At 48.4% G+C, this 14,730-nt stretch overlaps 1 protein-coding gene across 2 annotated transcripts in view; it reads right to left on the bottom strand.

Moving 5' to 3' along the window:
• Positions 1 to 14,730, bottom strand: part of Dpysl2 (dihydropyrimidinase like 2) — a 121,014-nt gene that overhangs the window by 53,845 nt on the left and 52,439 nt on the right. The window contains exons 1-3 of one of the 2 annotated variants that reach the window (XM_020175757.2): positions 14,063 to 14,410; positions 10,759 to 10,847; positions 8,775 to 8,959 (exon numbers count right to left, since the gene is read on the bottom strand). In XM_020175757.2, coding sequence (XP_020031346.1) covers positions 8,775 to 8,959; positions 10,759 to 10,847; positions 14,063 to 14,101 — 313 coding nt within the window. In that variant the 5' untranslated portion in view covers positions 14,102 to 14,410. Of the gene's footprint in view, positions 1 to 8,774; positions 8,960 to 10,758; positions 10,848 to 14,062; positions 14,411 to 14,730 lie in introns of those variants that run through there. The other variant, XM_074055200.1, reaches the window with a different exon arrangement.

Raw genomic sequence — 14,730 nt, 5'->3', positions numbered from 1 at the left:
GCTCCTTCCAGGCCACACCAGGTGAGTTCCCTTCCTTCCCAAAGAGGACAGGAAAACAGGAAACAGAGTACAGAGCTACCTCTATCTAGCTTTGAGAAACCTCACTAAGTTTCCTCAGAAGTCCAACCGCTGGAAGAAGCCTTTAGCCCTGGCTATCACCTGGAAGCTTTCAGAACTATCAATACCAGACCCTCCAAGAATGAGGTCAGAAGCTTTGGTGTCTGTATTTCGTTAATACTCCCCAGGGGAATCTAACGTGCAGTCATGGTTTTTAAGGACTGCCGTGCTCATTGCAAAATTCCCTGCTCTGGAGAGTAGCCTTGGCCACCACGACCCAACCCCCCAGCTACATCCTCTCTATCATTAGGGGAACATTTAGTCACATTCAAAGAAAGCTGCCTCCCAAATGGGTTAACCAGAAAGAACTCTAATTTCTACTCGCTGTAATTCCCCTTCATCACTAACCATGGCAGTGGAGGCAGAAAGTCAAAGGCAAGGCCCTCCAAACCCAAAGAAATAAGATCATTTCTTGAGAAGAAATGGAGAGGTCTGCACAAAAAAGTAACAGGAGGGAGGAGAGAGAAAGAGTCCTTAACGGAGTGACTTATAGCCAGAGCCATGGAAGTAAAGAGGAAATCTTTTGGCCAACCAATTCCAAAGTAGTCAGTTTCCCCTTTAAACACTGGGTACTAGAGTCTTTACTCCCAGTTCCATTTCTCCCTACTTTTATCCTGTTAACTAAAATAAATCCTTATGAAAACGTCCACGCTGTGTGGCACCTTGAAATTCTTTTCATAGTTGTGGATCTCGAGTGCCTTTGATTTTGCATGGAAACTGGGGATCTGAGGGAACCCCCTCCTCTAGTGAGAGAAGATTGATAAGCCTGAGCCAGGAGTGGAATCTCACAATAAATAACAGGGCCCGATTTTCTGTCTTAATTTGACTTCCCTGGATCTCTTTCTAAATGGACCTGCATGGTTAACTGGTGATGCTGAAACTCCAGATATCAAAAGATTCTCTCCTCTTCTGACTTGATGTCTTCTGGTCCTGATTGTGGCAGCCACCCAACTAAATATCCTGCCAACTGAATTTCCCATGTCACCTCCTAACTAAGATAGAAAAAAAAGACTTTCGGTTCCCTTGCTAGATAGGGCCAGCATCCAATTTCAGCTCAGAAGCAACTACAAGAAAAACAAACCATCAACCAAAGTCACTTAGAGGGGGATAGAAATTACATTATTTTTTAATAATATTAAAAGCACCAGACTCAGAAGTTAGAGCCAGGAAGTAAACTGAAAACCAGAGCAGCAAGCTCTCTTCCTACCTCCTTTTAGATGTTAAGTTACATGAACTGGGAGACTGAGAGGGGCTAGGCACCTGCCTTTCCCTTGGAGATGCTAAGAAGCTTCAGGGCTCCTTATAGGGACAGAAACAGAAAGAATGAAAGCTGTGTCTGGCACAGAAAAGTCCTAAAATTCACCTGCTGTCCCTGTGTTGTGGGTAGGGCTAGGTCACATCTCCGTGTTTTAAAATAATAAACACACATCTTGGCCAGCCAGATCCAATGGGTAACGATTAGAGGTTGCTAGATGACACGATCCAGCTCAAAAGCTATAAAGAATAGAGGTAAAAGCCACCATTTTGAGTCTACTCCTATTTCCTGCATGGGGAGCAGGAAATGTTTCTCCCTTTTCCCCTACTTCTCCCTACTTTTATCCTGTTATATTAAAAACAAATCCTGCTAAAACTTTCACCTTATATAAAAAAAACTGGGTACCATTAATTTTTCAAAGAAGGCCAGAATGCTCACCTATGACGCCCTCCCATGAAAGAGCCAAGCAGCCCTCACCTAGACAGGCAAAAGGAAACAGGTGCTCTGTCCCAACCGGCTGGGGGACGCTGAACGAAACCATGGGCAACCCAGAGTGATGGGGAGTTTTCGGAAGTGACTAAGTGGTCTGCCCCTTCTTGGATGAACCACCTTTGCCAGGCAATGAGAGAACAGGATGGTTTCCACACTTACACCTCCCCAAACCCCAGGACTCTTCAGAGTCAAGGGGGCTTCTGAAAAGGAGAACATGGAGAGAAAAGGGGTAAGGATCTGCGTCTCCCACAGCCCACCTGCTCCCCACCATTCCAACCAGAGCAGCTCATCTTTCTTTGGTCTCATGTGTCAGGTAGAAAGCACCATGACAGCTTCCACATGAGCGAGGCTTCCCGGACCGTGGTAAGGCAGACAGCACTCTGTCTGTCAGATGTCTGTCCCCAGTTACTTGGCGAGGATGTAGGGCGGGGGGGGCCTAGGACGTGTGTGCCATGGAAGCTCCTATCTAGCAATGCTAGACTGTGGGATGCTGCCCACTAAGCCAGCCACTCACATAAACGGCTAGGAAGGCCATGCTGCAGCCCACCAGTTCCACCACTCCTGGCTCTAGTTTCTCTGGCCAACAGGATTAATGGTAATTCCCCGCAATCCCTTCTGAACGACCCTTCTAGGAGGAAGCAAAGAACAGGCTCTGGGTCACCAGAGAACTAAGTGTCTCCATGCTCTGTGTGCAACACCCACAAGCAGAGTCAGAACTGGGTTCCGGGAGATGAACTGGGTTCATCTCAGGAGATGAAGGCCGCCCCTTTGTGAGCTGACCTGATCTCCATACCTTGTTACTGCCTGCTGTCAGGCAAGGTCCAGGCCAGACACCCTGGTGGGTTAAGATGTCTGCCACAATAGCCATGAAACAGATCTAGAGGCCCACACAGGAATGCCCTTACTTCAGAAAGGTCTCACAGACTGATCTCCAGCGGCCTATGCCACTAGCTAGTCAAGCCCAACACTACAGCTCCCTTTACAGCACTGTGTGCAGTGTGTGCTGAGCCTACTGCAAGGGTGCACCATTTTAATCTTGCTCCCACTTTGCTCAGCACCAGGGATTAGGTGATCAACCCAAACCATGCCAGGAAGTACACAATATCTTCCAGCCCAGTCATTCAGGCCTGAGATCTGTACAATGACACTTGAGCAGGCCCATAGCGTCTGCTTGCAGAAGGCACTCATGTTCTTAGGCAAAACGTGTGATCTCATCTGTAGAGGGCTTAGGGGGAGTGGAGAGAAAGCCCACACTGATGGCCCAACGGATAACATGGCTTTCTAATCGCCAGACCACAGGCAGATTTTGTGGTGACAACGTTGGTCCTGGACTTTGAAACTTCAGTCTGATGTGGTCGGGTGTTTTGGTAAACACTTTCTAACCCTAGTCAAATGAATGCTGTACAGGGAGTAATCAAAGTATCAATTACAGACACGTTCATATTATAGTGTGTGTGCGCCTTCACACGTGTGTGTCTGTCATAAGCAGGGAGCAAACCCAAATGCCACATGGATAAAAAGATGATAACGGTGGCTGTACCACAGTGCTCTCCTGAGCCACGTCCCCTCAGGAGCCTCCTCCTTTCTCCCAGGCCTCCTGCCTCCAAAGGCGAGGCTCTCAGAAGAGCTGGGGCAAGCCCAAGGGCTTCTGGGAAAGCCTAGTGAATCTGCCAGAGTGTCCAAGGCCACGTGACTTCTACAGTAGTCACTGCCCTCAGAAAGTAAGTCCTGTCACTAAAAGGACCAGCATGAGGCCTGCCAGCTGCAGCACTTCTGTAAGGGCAGCCCAGACAGAGGTGCCACCCTAGCTACAACCACAGGACGCTTGTGCTCTGGGCTCCCTCCCTTCTCTCTTCCCCTGGCTGCTGGCAGTGTAGGACTGGGGGAACTGGGCCACTGCTTAGGGACCAGGGAACACAGTTCGGCCCTCCTCTCCGACCCCCAGGCTCAGTCCTCTAGCATCACTCAAAAACCAGGTCTCATTGGGGTTTTCATTCATTCATTCATTCACTCATTCAACCAGGGAATTAATGCAGTGCCTCCTAGCAGTGGAAAACTGTTTGGTGAGTGGGGAATAAGAAAATGAACCACAGGTGAGGCTGAGTGCCACCGCCATGAGATAAAAAAAAGCCAAGAAGAAGCAATAGATGGCGGGAAGGGTGACTGAGAAGAGCTCCCAAAAGAGGGCACCTCTGCTGAACCCCGCATGCGGTGAAGAAGAAGGGACGGGCATCCCTGGCTGAGGTTGCAGATTTGGGCCACATTCTGGCAGGTTCCGACCCTTGGGCTGTGTTCTTCTCCAGCCTGAGAGAGGAAGGAGACGAAGGAGAGAAGTCGTGGGAGAAAGAGCCAGTTGCAGAGGCCATGGGAGTCTCGGGATGGCTGGAGCAAAGAATGAGAGCCAGATTACACAGAGGCAGGATCTAAGGATGCAACACAAACAAGTGCAGACCCAGAGTCATCATGACCCCGTGGCAGTGCCCTCTGGGACTGGGCATGGAAACACAACAGGAAAACCCTTGGGTGTGCTGTGCCCAGGCTCATGCCTCTACGGAAAGCCTACTTCAGGTGGACAGAAATGACATCCATAGCAGTGACTCCTGATCCTCAGACATTCACAGTCCAGCTCAGACTTAACAGCTACACAGTCAGCCCTCCATAGCCATGGGCTCCTCATCCAAGGATTCAACTAACCATGGGTCAAAAATATTTGAGTGGGGGGAACCAGGCATAGTGGGGTGCTCCTATAAGTCCAGCTATTCAAGAGGCAGAGAATGGGAAGGTCATGATTTGAAGCCAATCTGGGAAGAAAAGTTAGCAAGACCCTAATCTCAATCAACAAGCCCAAAGTGGTAGTGTCTGTCTGTAATCCAAGCTACAGTGGAGGCATAGATAGGAGGATCACAGTCAGAGGCTGACCCCAGGAAAAAGGGCAAGACCCTATTCAGAAAAATAACTAAAAGGGGTATGGCTCAAGTGATAGAGTGCCTTCCTAGCAAGCGGGAGGCCCTGAGTTCAATCCCTAGTACCACCAAAAGATATATATATTTTTTTAATTGCATCTGTACTGAATATGTACAGACATTTTTCTTTGTCACGATTCCCTAAACAGTAGCATACAACTATTTACATATCATTCCCATTATATTAGGTATTGTGAATAACCTAGAGATAACCTGAAGTACCTGGGAAGGTATGTAGAGGTTCTAAACAAACACCGGCTTCTCACCCAAGAGCCTGACCGTCTGCAGACTTGCCATTCTCGGGGGCCCTGGAACTAATCCCCTGCAGACACCCAGAGACTCATTCTTTTTGACCCTCTGCACCTGATCACAAGATCTGTCTCGCAACAGGTACTCAAAATTGTTCTGGATTTAAGTGAGCTAAGCACCATCTCGTTTAAAGACCACTACATCTTAAAAGAATTGCGAAGACCTGGGCTTTGACTCTAGGGAGGAGAAAAGAAGAAAAGAACAGAGCGTTTTCAAAAGTCCTGCACTTTGCAAGGGACAACCTACCCTTGCAAATAGCTCCCCCATGCTTTGGACAATCAATGGGTCAAAATACAGATTCCAGGTCCTATCAGGAGATCCACACTGGGGCCTAGGAGGCAGAATGTTTTAACATGCAACCCTGCTCCCCAGGTGACACCCAGATGTGTAGTGCCCTAACCACATCTGGGGAACCTCTGTCCTCAGTGTATGTTCAGCTGAGGACCTGTGGCAGCTGAGCCTTCTGGTCCTGGGAGAGCAGAGTTTTAACAGAGGTGGGAGCTCCTGGGCTCCAATGTGAGGTGGCACAACACTGACTACTGTGTCTCAGTGCTTACTAGGACCAGTAAGCTCTGGTCAGATGGGCTGATGCAGACACAGCCCATCTTTGTTGACAGATGAGGTCAAGGTGGCACATCTGGGGCCAGGGCTGCAGGTGTGTTCCAAGTCTGTCACCTGCACTAACACACAGAGCAAGAATAGCAGGTTGTGCCATTACTTCTGGCCTCAGTGCTCCCCTCTGTAGAACAGAGAAAACCCTTCCCACCTACTTCCTGGAGGCTTTGGGCACCTAGCAATTCCAATGACTCCAAAGCCCCGGGGAATCCACAGTGTTTTCCCCAAACACCATCCTGGCCACCTCCATGACCCCTTGGCCAGTCTAGGTGCCGCCTGCAGGCTATGGCTGGAGGCTCTGCCCACCCATCCCTGGATGGAAAGAGCAAAGGGCACCCCCCTGCCATGCGCTGGGCCCCTTCACAAAGATCCCATTGTGCCATCCTCAATAGCAGGCTCTGTGTGGTGGCAATAATATTATTTTCTGTGCTGACATGCCACCTTCTTTAAACTGAGAACACTCAGCTGCATTTTCTTCAGCAAGCAGGGCCATGTCAGGCAAAAATGGAGCCTCCAGGGCCTGTGGCCTGGGAAACCCACAGCCAGCAAGGGGACAGGTAGAGTGTCCCCTTGCCAGTGCAGGTGACATGGCTCACAGAGGGTAAAAAGGACGAGAAGGGTGCAGGCAGTCTTGGTACTAATTTTAACTGATTGCTTGTTTCAGCGACAGGCATGGGCACAAGTTTGCACTTGAATTTGTTCAAAATGCTCAAAGCGTTTCTGGCCTCAATATGCAATAAAAGAGCTACAGTCTCACTGAAGAAGCAGGTCGCTGGTACCAAGGAAGCTGCAGTAAGCTACTTCTCGTCACAAGGTTTCCTCTGTAAAGCAAGCCCCAGCCACTCACTTGCAGCAAGGCAGAATGGATGACCAGAGAGCAGGAAAAGGAAAAAAATTTTCAAGTTTAGCATCTCCAAGGGAAAGGCAGGCTGGTAGAAAAAAAAAACTGGGGGGGAGGCAGTACTGGAATTTGAACTCAGGGCTTCATGCTTGCCAGGCAGGGGCTTTACTGCTTGAGCTATCAAAGCAAAGTTGTTTGGGGTGTGACCACTCCCCAGCACACACTGCCACCATTGCTTACCTCCATTCTTTGAGGTTAGCTCCTTAAACCCCCTACTCTTTAGCCAAACTGATCACATCACAGAGCCACATCAACGTCACCGACCACATTCCACACAAGGAGAAAGAACACGCCGTCTACTCTCTCTCTGCTTTCCTGACCATCTGCCCACAGGGCCCTCCGCTGACGGCTTCCTGGCCCAGGGTAGGACTAGCTGAGTCACCCTTCGCCCCTGCACTGGGAACCTGCCGGGGTGACTGGAAGGAAGTCCACAGCCTCTAAGGGAGAAAGCCAAGGGGAAGCTGGGGCAGCAAGAAAGGGTGTGGCTCCACGGCAGGGGAGGGGCAGGAAGGAGGAAGAAGTGGAAAGAGGGGCTAAGCTGAAGCCAGGGTCAAGTGCAGGGAGGGAGGAGGCAGGACTGAGGAAGGGTGAAAATGAGTGAGGGGCCTCCCGAGTAAATCTGAGAGGAAACAGACCTTTCTGCATCTGCAGAGCAATGGTCATGTGATTAGAGGCAAAAGCTCCCTCTGAGCAGAGTGCCTTGCCAAGGGGGAAGCTGGACAGGCCTTCCTATCTACTAATGCAAGTCTTTCATTGTACAAATAGCCACTAAGGCCCAGGGAAGTAAGGTGACCTACCCAAGGTCACATAGCAAGTTGGTGCTGGAAGGGGACCAGAACTCCCGACTCCAGACTCGACTCCCCGTTGAAAGGTTTCTGCTAGGCAATTGCTCCAATGACAGAGGTCACTGGCCACTCACTGGGGAGATATTATTTAGGGCATACTGACCCTCTGTGACTAATGCAAGGATCCCTAGGGTGTCCACTGGAACTCAGGGTAGAGACAGAATTGTGAGTCTTGAGGAACCAAAAAGCAGGGTCCCCCAAGAATGGCTCCCATTAGACTGAAGGGCAATGCCTCGAACAAGACAGAATTAGTGACTCTCACGCCTGTGGGCACTGTCCTGGCAGTGACAAGGAAGCTGAAACAAGAGACTGCTATCCCCAAGGCTTCTACACTGAGGACCAGGACAAAGGGAACACCAGGGGTGGGTGTGTGGTTCAAAATGCAGGGGAAAGCAGAGCAATGTTCCCGTGGCTTGGTGAAGACAGAAAAGAAGCTTCCAGAGAGGCCACTGGTAGAACGACCACCCTGGAAAGCCACCCAGTGAAGCCACCCCGGGAAGCAGGCCTCTTAAAGCAGAAACAGGAATGTTCTCCCCACTTTGACCCCTCTCCTGAGCCAAACTGCTAGCTCTTCATATATGACAGAAGGTATACACTAAAATATGTATCTGATGGAACACTATGCAGCTTGCCCTCCTCCTCCAAAACAAAATGACAACTCAAAGACACACTGGAATCTGACTACTCACAAGCAAAGTCTGAATGTGCGTGCTGTATCCAGCGAATACCCTCTAGATTTGGCTGAACAAAGAACGCAAAGCAGGCTGGGGCTGAGGCTCAAGCGGTAGAGCACCTGCCTAGCAAGCACAAGGTCCTTAGTTCAAACCTCAGCATCACCAGAAAAAGGGGAGGGGGTGGTTTACAAAGCCTTTAGAATAAAACATGATGGATGAAGGACACTAGCTGTGAGTACCAGCAATTTTTTTAAGTCAAAATCAAATATTTACAAGCAAAGGCTCTAAAATGATAGCTTTGAAGAAGACCCCAAATGCTGTGTTTTCCCCAGCAAATAACATTTTGAGGTCAAGGTAGATGAAATTCCTCAAGTAGAGAATGAAAGAAGCCATTCCTCTCATTCCACCAAAATTCCCTAGAATTGTACTTTCAAGTTCAATTGGAGAATTCCAAGTTCAAAAGCAAATAAGGATAAGGAAATAAGACAAAAAGTTAACCTGCCAAGGCCCTTTGTTTGCCAGGTTAAACCTATTAAACAACCGGCTCCTTTGCACACTGTCATGGTTCCCTGGCACTGCAGGAATGGTGTTTAAGCCTCTTACTGATCATGGTGGTTCCCCCAGCCAGGGCCGCCTTGGTTCCCTGGAAGAAGTCATCAGCAGACGTCATCCCCTGGTCAGGCATCTGGAAACGAGTGTGCACATCAATCCCTCCAGGGATCACCATTCTGGAATGGGCTTCGATGGTCTTCACCCCTCCCGGCACAATCAGGTTTTCTCCTATTTGCCTAAACAAACAGGGTTGGTGAAAAAAGCACTCAGTGAAATGTGGAATCAAACAAGATCTGACACCGATTGCCACTATGCCCTCCACTGTGCGCCAGGCACTTTTGGGACAATTGTTATAACTCATCATAGGCGCTTCAAACTTCCTCCTCTCCTCATCCTCAAGTAAGAGGGGGTGCCAAATAAACTAGAAAAGTAAGTTTACATGCAGCATCTGATACCCCAGACACCCCTAAGAGCAAATGATAACGAGGCCCCAAAACATCTATATAAAATGTCACTCAGCCATCAGATAATTAACACACACCACTGCGTTCATTTTCCAATAGCAATTTGCTCCAGACCTAACTGCCTTTTCCAAACGTTATTTTCACCATCTTCTTTTCAATAGAGGAAAAACAGGTGTGGAAGGGTGGAGGTGGAACAAAACAAGACAAAAAAAAAACATCTGAACACTAGAACTGTAATGATTTTACAAAAGAGGAAGCAGGTGCTCAGCAATTCAGAAAATAAAGGCAGAAAAACAAACATTGATCAGACTGAAGGACAGGATTCACTTCCAATTTTAAAAAAATATTTTTCGTGCATCTTTCTACCAATTTTTAAAAAAAAATCAAGAAGGAAATGATAAAGTTCTAAAGCAAATGAGCAATGACTAAGAACAGCACTGGCCTGAGCCCTTCTAGGCCAATGTCCTCTGCCAGACCAGATTGTGCCATCTTGTAACTGGGGGAGGAAAGGGAAGGAGAAAGTCTCAGCATGTGAAAACAGGAGCTGAGACTGTCCCAAGCACACACATGGAGAAAACATTAAATGGAGAAATGCTAAAACCTATTTTCGGTTCATAAATCAGGGTGTGAGCTTCCAGGCAACAGTCACAACCACTCCAGTTTTCCACTCCTCTGGACTGAGCTGCTGCTAGCACTTGACGAATGCTACTTATTTAAAAGAAGTCACTCCCTGCAGCGTTTGTCTTTAAGCAGATGTGCTGTTTCTCCAGAGCCTGTGAGCTGTCCCAACACAAAGGACATGAGGATCCCGGCATGCACTCCGTGCTTTTAACCATCCAGAATCCCCAAATATCCAAACTCAGAACGACTGCTGCTCCTCCTTCGTAACCTGATACACAATAAACACAAGAGCAGCCTTACTTGTGCTAGTTGCCACTTCAAGAATGAAACCCAAAATTCCCTCCCCCCCCCCCGGATTAGGCAGTCATTTGTCTGTGTTACTTGGTAATTAACTTGGTGTCCTTCTGTGGCCCCTCCAACTTGGATTCCTGATTAAGAAAGCAGATGTGTGTCTTCATAGGAGACGCTCTATAACACATCTGTGTCCTTTGATTGGGCAATTCATCCCAAACAACTACATTCTAAGAAACCTTTTAGTATATTCAGCATATCATAAACCAAGTATTTGAGCTCCCAGCAAGAAGATATTGTGTCACCTCTGTTAAAAATAGTAAATTACATAATGCATGGGTGTGTGTGTCTTTGAATTCTCTAAATCTAAATTTCCAAATTCATTAATTACCACCCATCAAAGTAGGCTTAAAACAGATGCTAAGTTCTATTCCAGAGCCTCACACCTGCAAAGCAAGCACTCTACCATTTGAGTCACATCCCCAACCCCAGCCCAGGGCATTGTGCATGCAAGGGAAGCCTTCTACCAGCTTGGTCACATCCTCAGCCCAAGTTCAGTGACTCCTTGGGTCACTAAAGCTTGTGCAAACCATACCTGAAGCTTGGAAACACTGGGAGGTATACAGATATACATCGATACACAATACTGTTACACTTACTTGATCAACCCATCTTCCATGTATATGTCTGCATAGAACGACTGGTCATCATTCACAATTTTACCTCCTTTGATCAGAAGACGATCACTCTGAAACAAAGAGGTAGCAAGGTCACAACACACAACCGACCTAGGAAAGACACAGGTACTAAGACAAGTGAGCTCAGGGAAAATTTCTGCTACTTAAATGTGATGTTCAAAATGAGTCAATTTCAGAAAGATTTGGAGACAAAGGTGAACCTGTATGCAGCAACCTATTCACGACCAATGAGTCAGAACAAACTGGTAAAACTCATCCTAGATAAATGAACAGTCTCTTTCAATAAGACCTCAGACATGAAAGCAAAAAAAAAAAAAGGAAAAAAATAAAAGAAAAAAATGACAGTACTTCTTAAAAGACTTTTGGCTAAACCTCATTTACAAAAAAAAAAAAAATCCACCCACATGTAGGAAAGTCACGTCTTGGCAAGGTTTGTGTGGGGGAAAATTGACCAAAAGTCTGTTGTCATGGGATATGTGACACAAACACATTGGTTGAACGATAACAAGGTTTCAATTCAGTGTGTCCCTTCACATTTGCATATATCCTGGGGGTAAATCACAGCAAGTGTACAAGAAGGAATGGCAAAAAATCTACCATTTTAACTAAGCAGTAAAGAAACAGGTAAAGTTTTATGATACAGTGGATGAAATGGCAAATTTTTTAAATCTAACATCATTATAGATTGTTGATGTACTTATATTTTAATCGGTGATATTTGTAAAAGGAATTTAAAAAAATGAAGGGTAGGCAGCATGCGAGGGCCCAGAATGTCACTGAAATGCTGCATCAGGACTCATGGCTGTCCCAAATATTATTAATGGATGAATGCTAGGATCCTGTGTTTGGTGACTGTGCATGTACATCATTTCAAACTGGATTTAAGCAGTTACAAACTAAGCCATATACTGCTCATTCAATATTCGATACCTTTCAAAGGATGGCATTCATCTTGACCATGGTTAACGAAGAACTCAGCTACAAAGCAATAATCTTGCAAGTGCTGTTTACATTTAACAGCTACCAAGAAATGGAAATTATAGAAAATCTTTAAAATATATAAGCTACTTGGAATCCAGGGGGGGAAAAAGATACCTTTACACATAAATGCACACACACCTGAGTTTGCAAAGTATTTATTGTTTCTCTGGCACACTGAAAAACAATATGGTTTTCATTTTGTATCTTTCATCCTAATGTGGACATTGGAAAGTCAAATGGGAATAGTCAACACGTCCTGCAGCCTGGGCAAGGTAAATGGTGAAACCTTTACAAATCCTGACGCCTACACCACAGTCATGGGAGCTTCAGCTCTAATGTGTGAGGCGGGTAGAGCAAGATTCTATTCCCATGACAGGTAGGGAAACTGAGGCTCAGAGGGGTTAAGCTGTAATAAATTCTCCTCTACCAGATCGGGAGCTTCTGTGACCTAGGAGGCAAGGAGAAGCCCTACCCTTCACTACCTGGCCCTTAGTCATGGCGGCAGCACCTGCCCAGCCATCACCACGAATCCCCCAGCGAACATCATGCCAAGAAAAAAGCAAAACATCACAGCCGGTTCACTCTAGTGCCTTCTAGAAGTCTTCTTACATAAGAGGCTGGCCGAAGGATGGAGGGAAGGCTATAGGACCTAGAATAAAGCAACCAGATTGTTTTTTAAGAGTAGAGGGGGCGCTCCTTTTAAAAGTGGGCTTGTTGATAATCTAATTTTCTTTTCTCCCCACTCTGTCAAAATATAACTACCTTGCCCATTCACAATGTCACAAATTATCTGGGGCTTGCAGCAAATCTGCTCCCCACCCTCACTCCCTACCTCCCAGCCTCCTCCTTCTAGCGCAGGGAAACACATAACATTGGGTCCCCTCTGCCCGCCCTTTGGGATTTGGGGTCTTCTGCCTTAGAAAAAAAGCTAGTACCCCCCTCGACTGGTGGAAAATCCCGAGCACACGCCCCCTCCCCCGTGCATTTGTTCGCACATCTCTCCTGCGGATGGATGGGTGTGTCCTTGTGCACCCAGAGGAAGCCTGGGTGCCCTGGCCCAAAGGAACAGCCAGAGCGAAAGCGCGCCCTTGAATCGAGCCCTTAACGCACATTTCGACTGGGAAGATTTTTTCGTGTGTGCGTGGCCCAGGTCCTACCCGGGAATCAGCTGGCCAGTGCGATTGCACCGCCTTATATAACAATGAATTCCTCCCACCCTGGGATCTTATTCCAGGATGTAAAGAATGGGACCGGAGAGCCTTTTCCAGGAAAAGATGGAGAGAGGGCGGGGGCATGAACCGGTGCTCATCTCCAAAGCATCGCACGCATGTTTTCCGGTGATGTACAAACCCACAATCCCAGGCCCCAGATCGGCGCCAACACCTCGGGCCGCGGCGGTCATTGTCTGCCTGGGCCAGCCGGGCCATCTGCCTGGCGCGTCGCGCAGCGCCATTACCTCCCCGAGCCGGGCCCGCCGCGGTCCCCAGCGCCCACCCTCCCAGCCCGCTTTGTATGCGCCCACACGATCGCCTTCCCGGGTAGCGGAAAGGACAGAAAAGACGCAAGCAAGCGAGCCCAGAGCTCTCTCAGGATCCCAGCCCCAAAGCAAAGAGCGAGAAAACCAGGATAGCAGCCAAAAAAGCTGTCCGCGATCAACAAAAAGCCCCCACCAGGACCCCCACCCTCCTCCTCTGCTCATCCCTGCGTCCCTGCGTCCCCTTCGCGTTTCCACATCATGCCAGTACACCCTGTCCTTTTCAGCATCCCTCCGCTGTCACTACGCCTCGGGGCTGAAACCCGCTCCTTCTTGTAAGGCGCGGGAGGAGGAAGGCTCCAGAAAGCCCTTTATGGTGGGGGCGGAAGACACCGGAGGATCCATTTCCCCAGCTCCGCTCCAGGAGTCCAGCCTCGCAGCACGCAGCCCGAGAACAATATCCGAGCCTCAGCCATGCATATTCAATCTGGCATCCATTTGCTTCCAGCCCGCAGGCCAGCGCTGCAGCATCTCGCCCTGACAATAAAAGGATACAGGGAACTGGCGCGCTACCTAAGGCTACCTCCACGCACCCGTGCTCCCAGTTTAATGTCTTGCCAATTGTGTGCCTTATAATTACTATTGCGTCTTTCACCACCAATACCACCACCGTCTTCGTTAGCAACCGATTTTTTAAAAAATTAAAAAGTTGGGTCCCTTTCCCTTCCCCCTCCTTTAAAAAATTCCTTAGATGTTCTGTGCCACAAAAGGTTGCTGGCCCAACGCGGATTTCCCGAGTATCAAACTCACCGTGATGCGTGGAATATTTTTCTTCCCCTGATAAGACATCTCTCTTCTGGGAAAAAATGAATTTCAAGAGAACAGCTTTAAAGCAAAAAAAAAAAAAAAAAAAAAAAAATTGCCGAGAAAGGGACTTGGTATTTTTGTTTGTTTTTGCAGGATTGAAAAAGGTACAATCGCTTAGCTGCTCGCAAACTTCAGGAACGAAATGGACAAATGCAATCCTCTGCCTCTCTTTCTTCCTCTCCTCCAACACAGCCCCAGCTAGGGCGGAAAAAAAGAAAGCGAGAGAGGGAGAGAGAACAGGAGGGAAGGGGGTGGAAATAAACTACAGCAATAAAAGCCTCGGTTGGAGCCTGCCGCCGCGGCGCATGCGCCGCCAGCCACTCCCTTTCCTCTAAGGCAAAAGCCATCCGCTTCGAGAGAGACGCTCACTGATTGGCCACAGTCGTGGTATATGCAAATGAGAACAGGCGGGGAGGGGCGCAGTGCCAAAAGCGCGAAATGCTGCGGAGTGCGGCGGAGGGCGGCTGTCGGTGCGTGCGCCCGAGCGGGGCGCGCGCCTTTCGCGCCCTTTCTTTGGGCCGGGGCAGCCGGGACTGGGGCTGGCAGCTGCCCCAGATGCAGCATCTACAAAGCAGGGACAATGGCGGGGGTGGGGGAGGGTGGTTGTTCCA

Source organism: Castor canadensis, chromosome 14, assembly GCF_047511655.1.
Source record: "Castor canadensis chromosome 14, mCasCan1.hap1v2, whole genome shotgun sequence".
Taxonomy (NCBI): domain Eukaryota; kingdom Metazoa; phylum Chordata; class Mammalia; order Rodentia; family Castoridae; genus Castor; species Castor canadensis.
The sequence above is the reverse complement of the archived record's forward strand: the minus strand, read 5'-3'. Positions and strand labels throughout refer to the sequence as shown.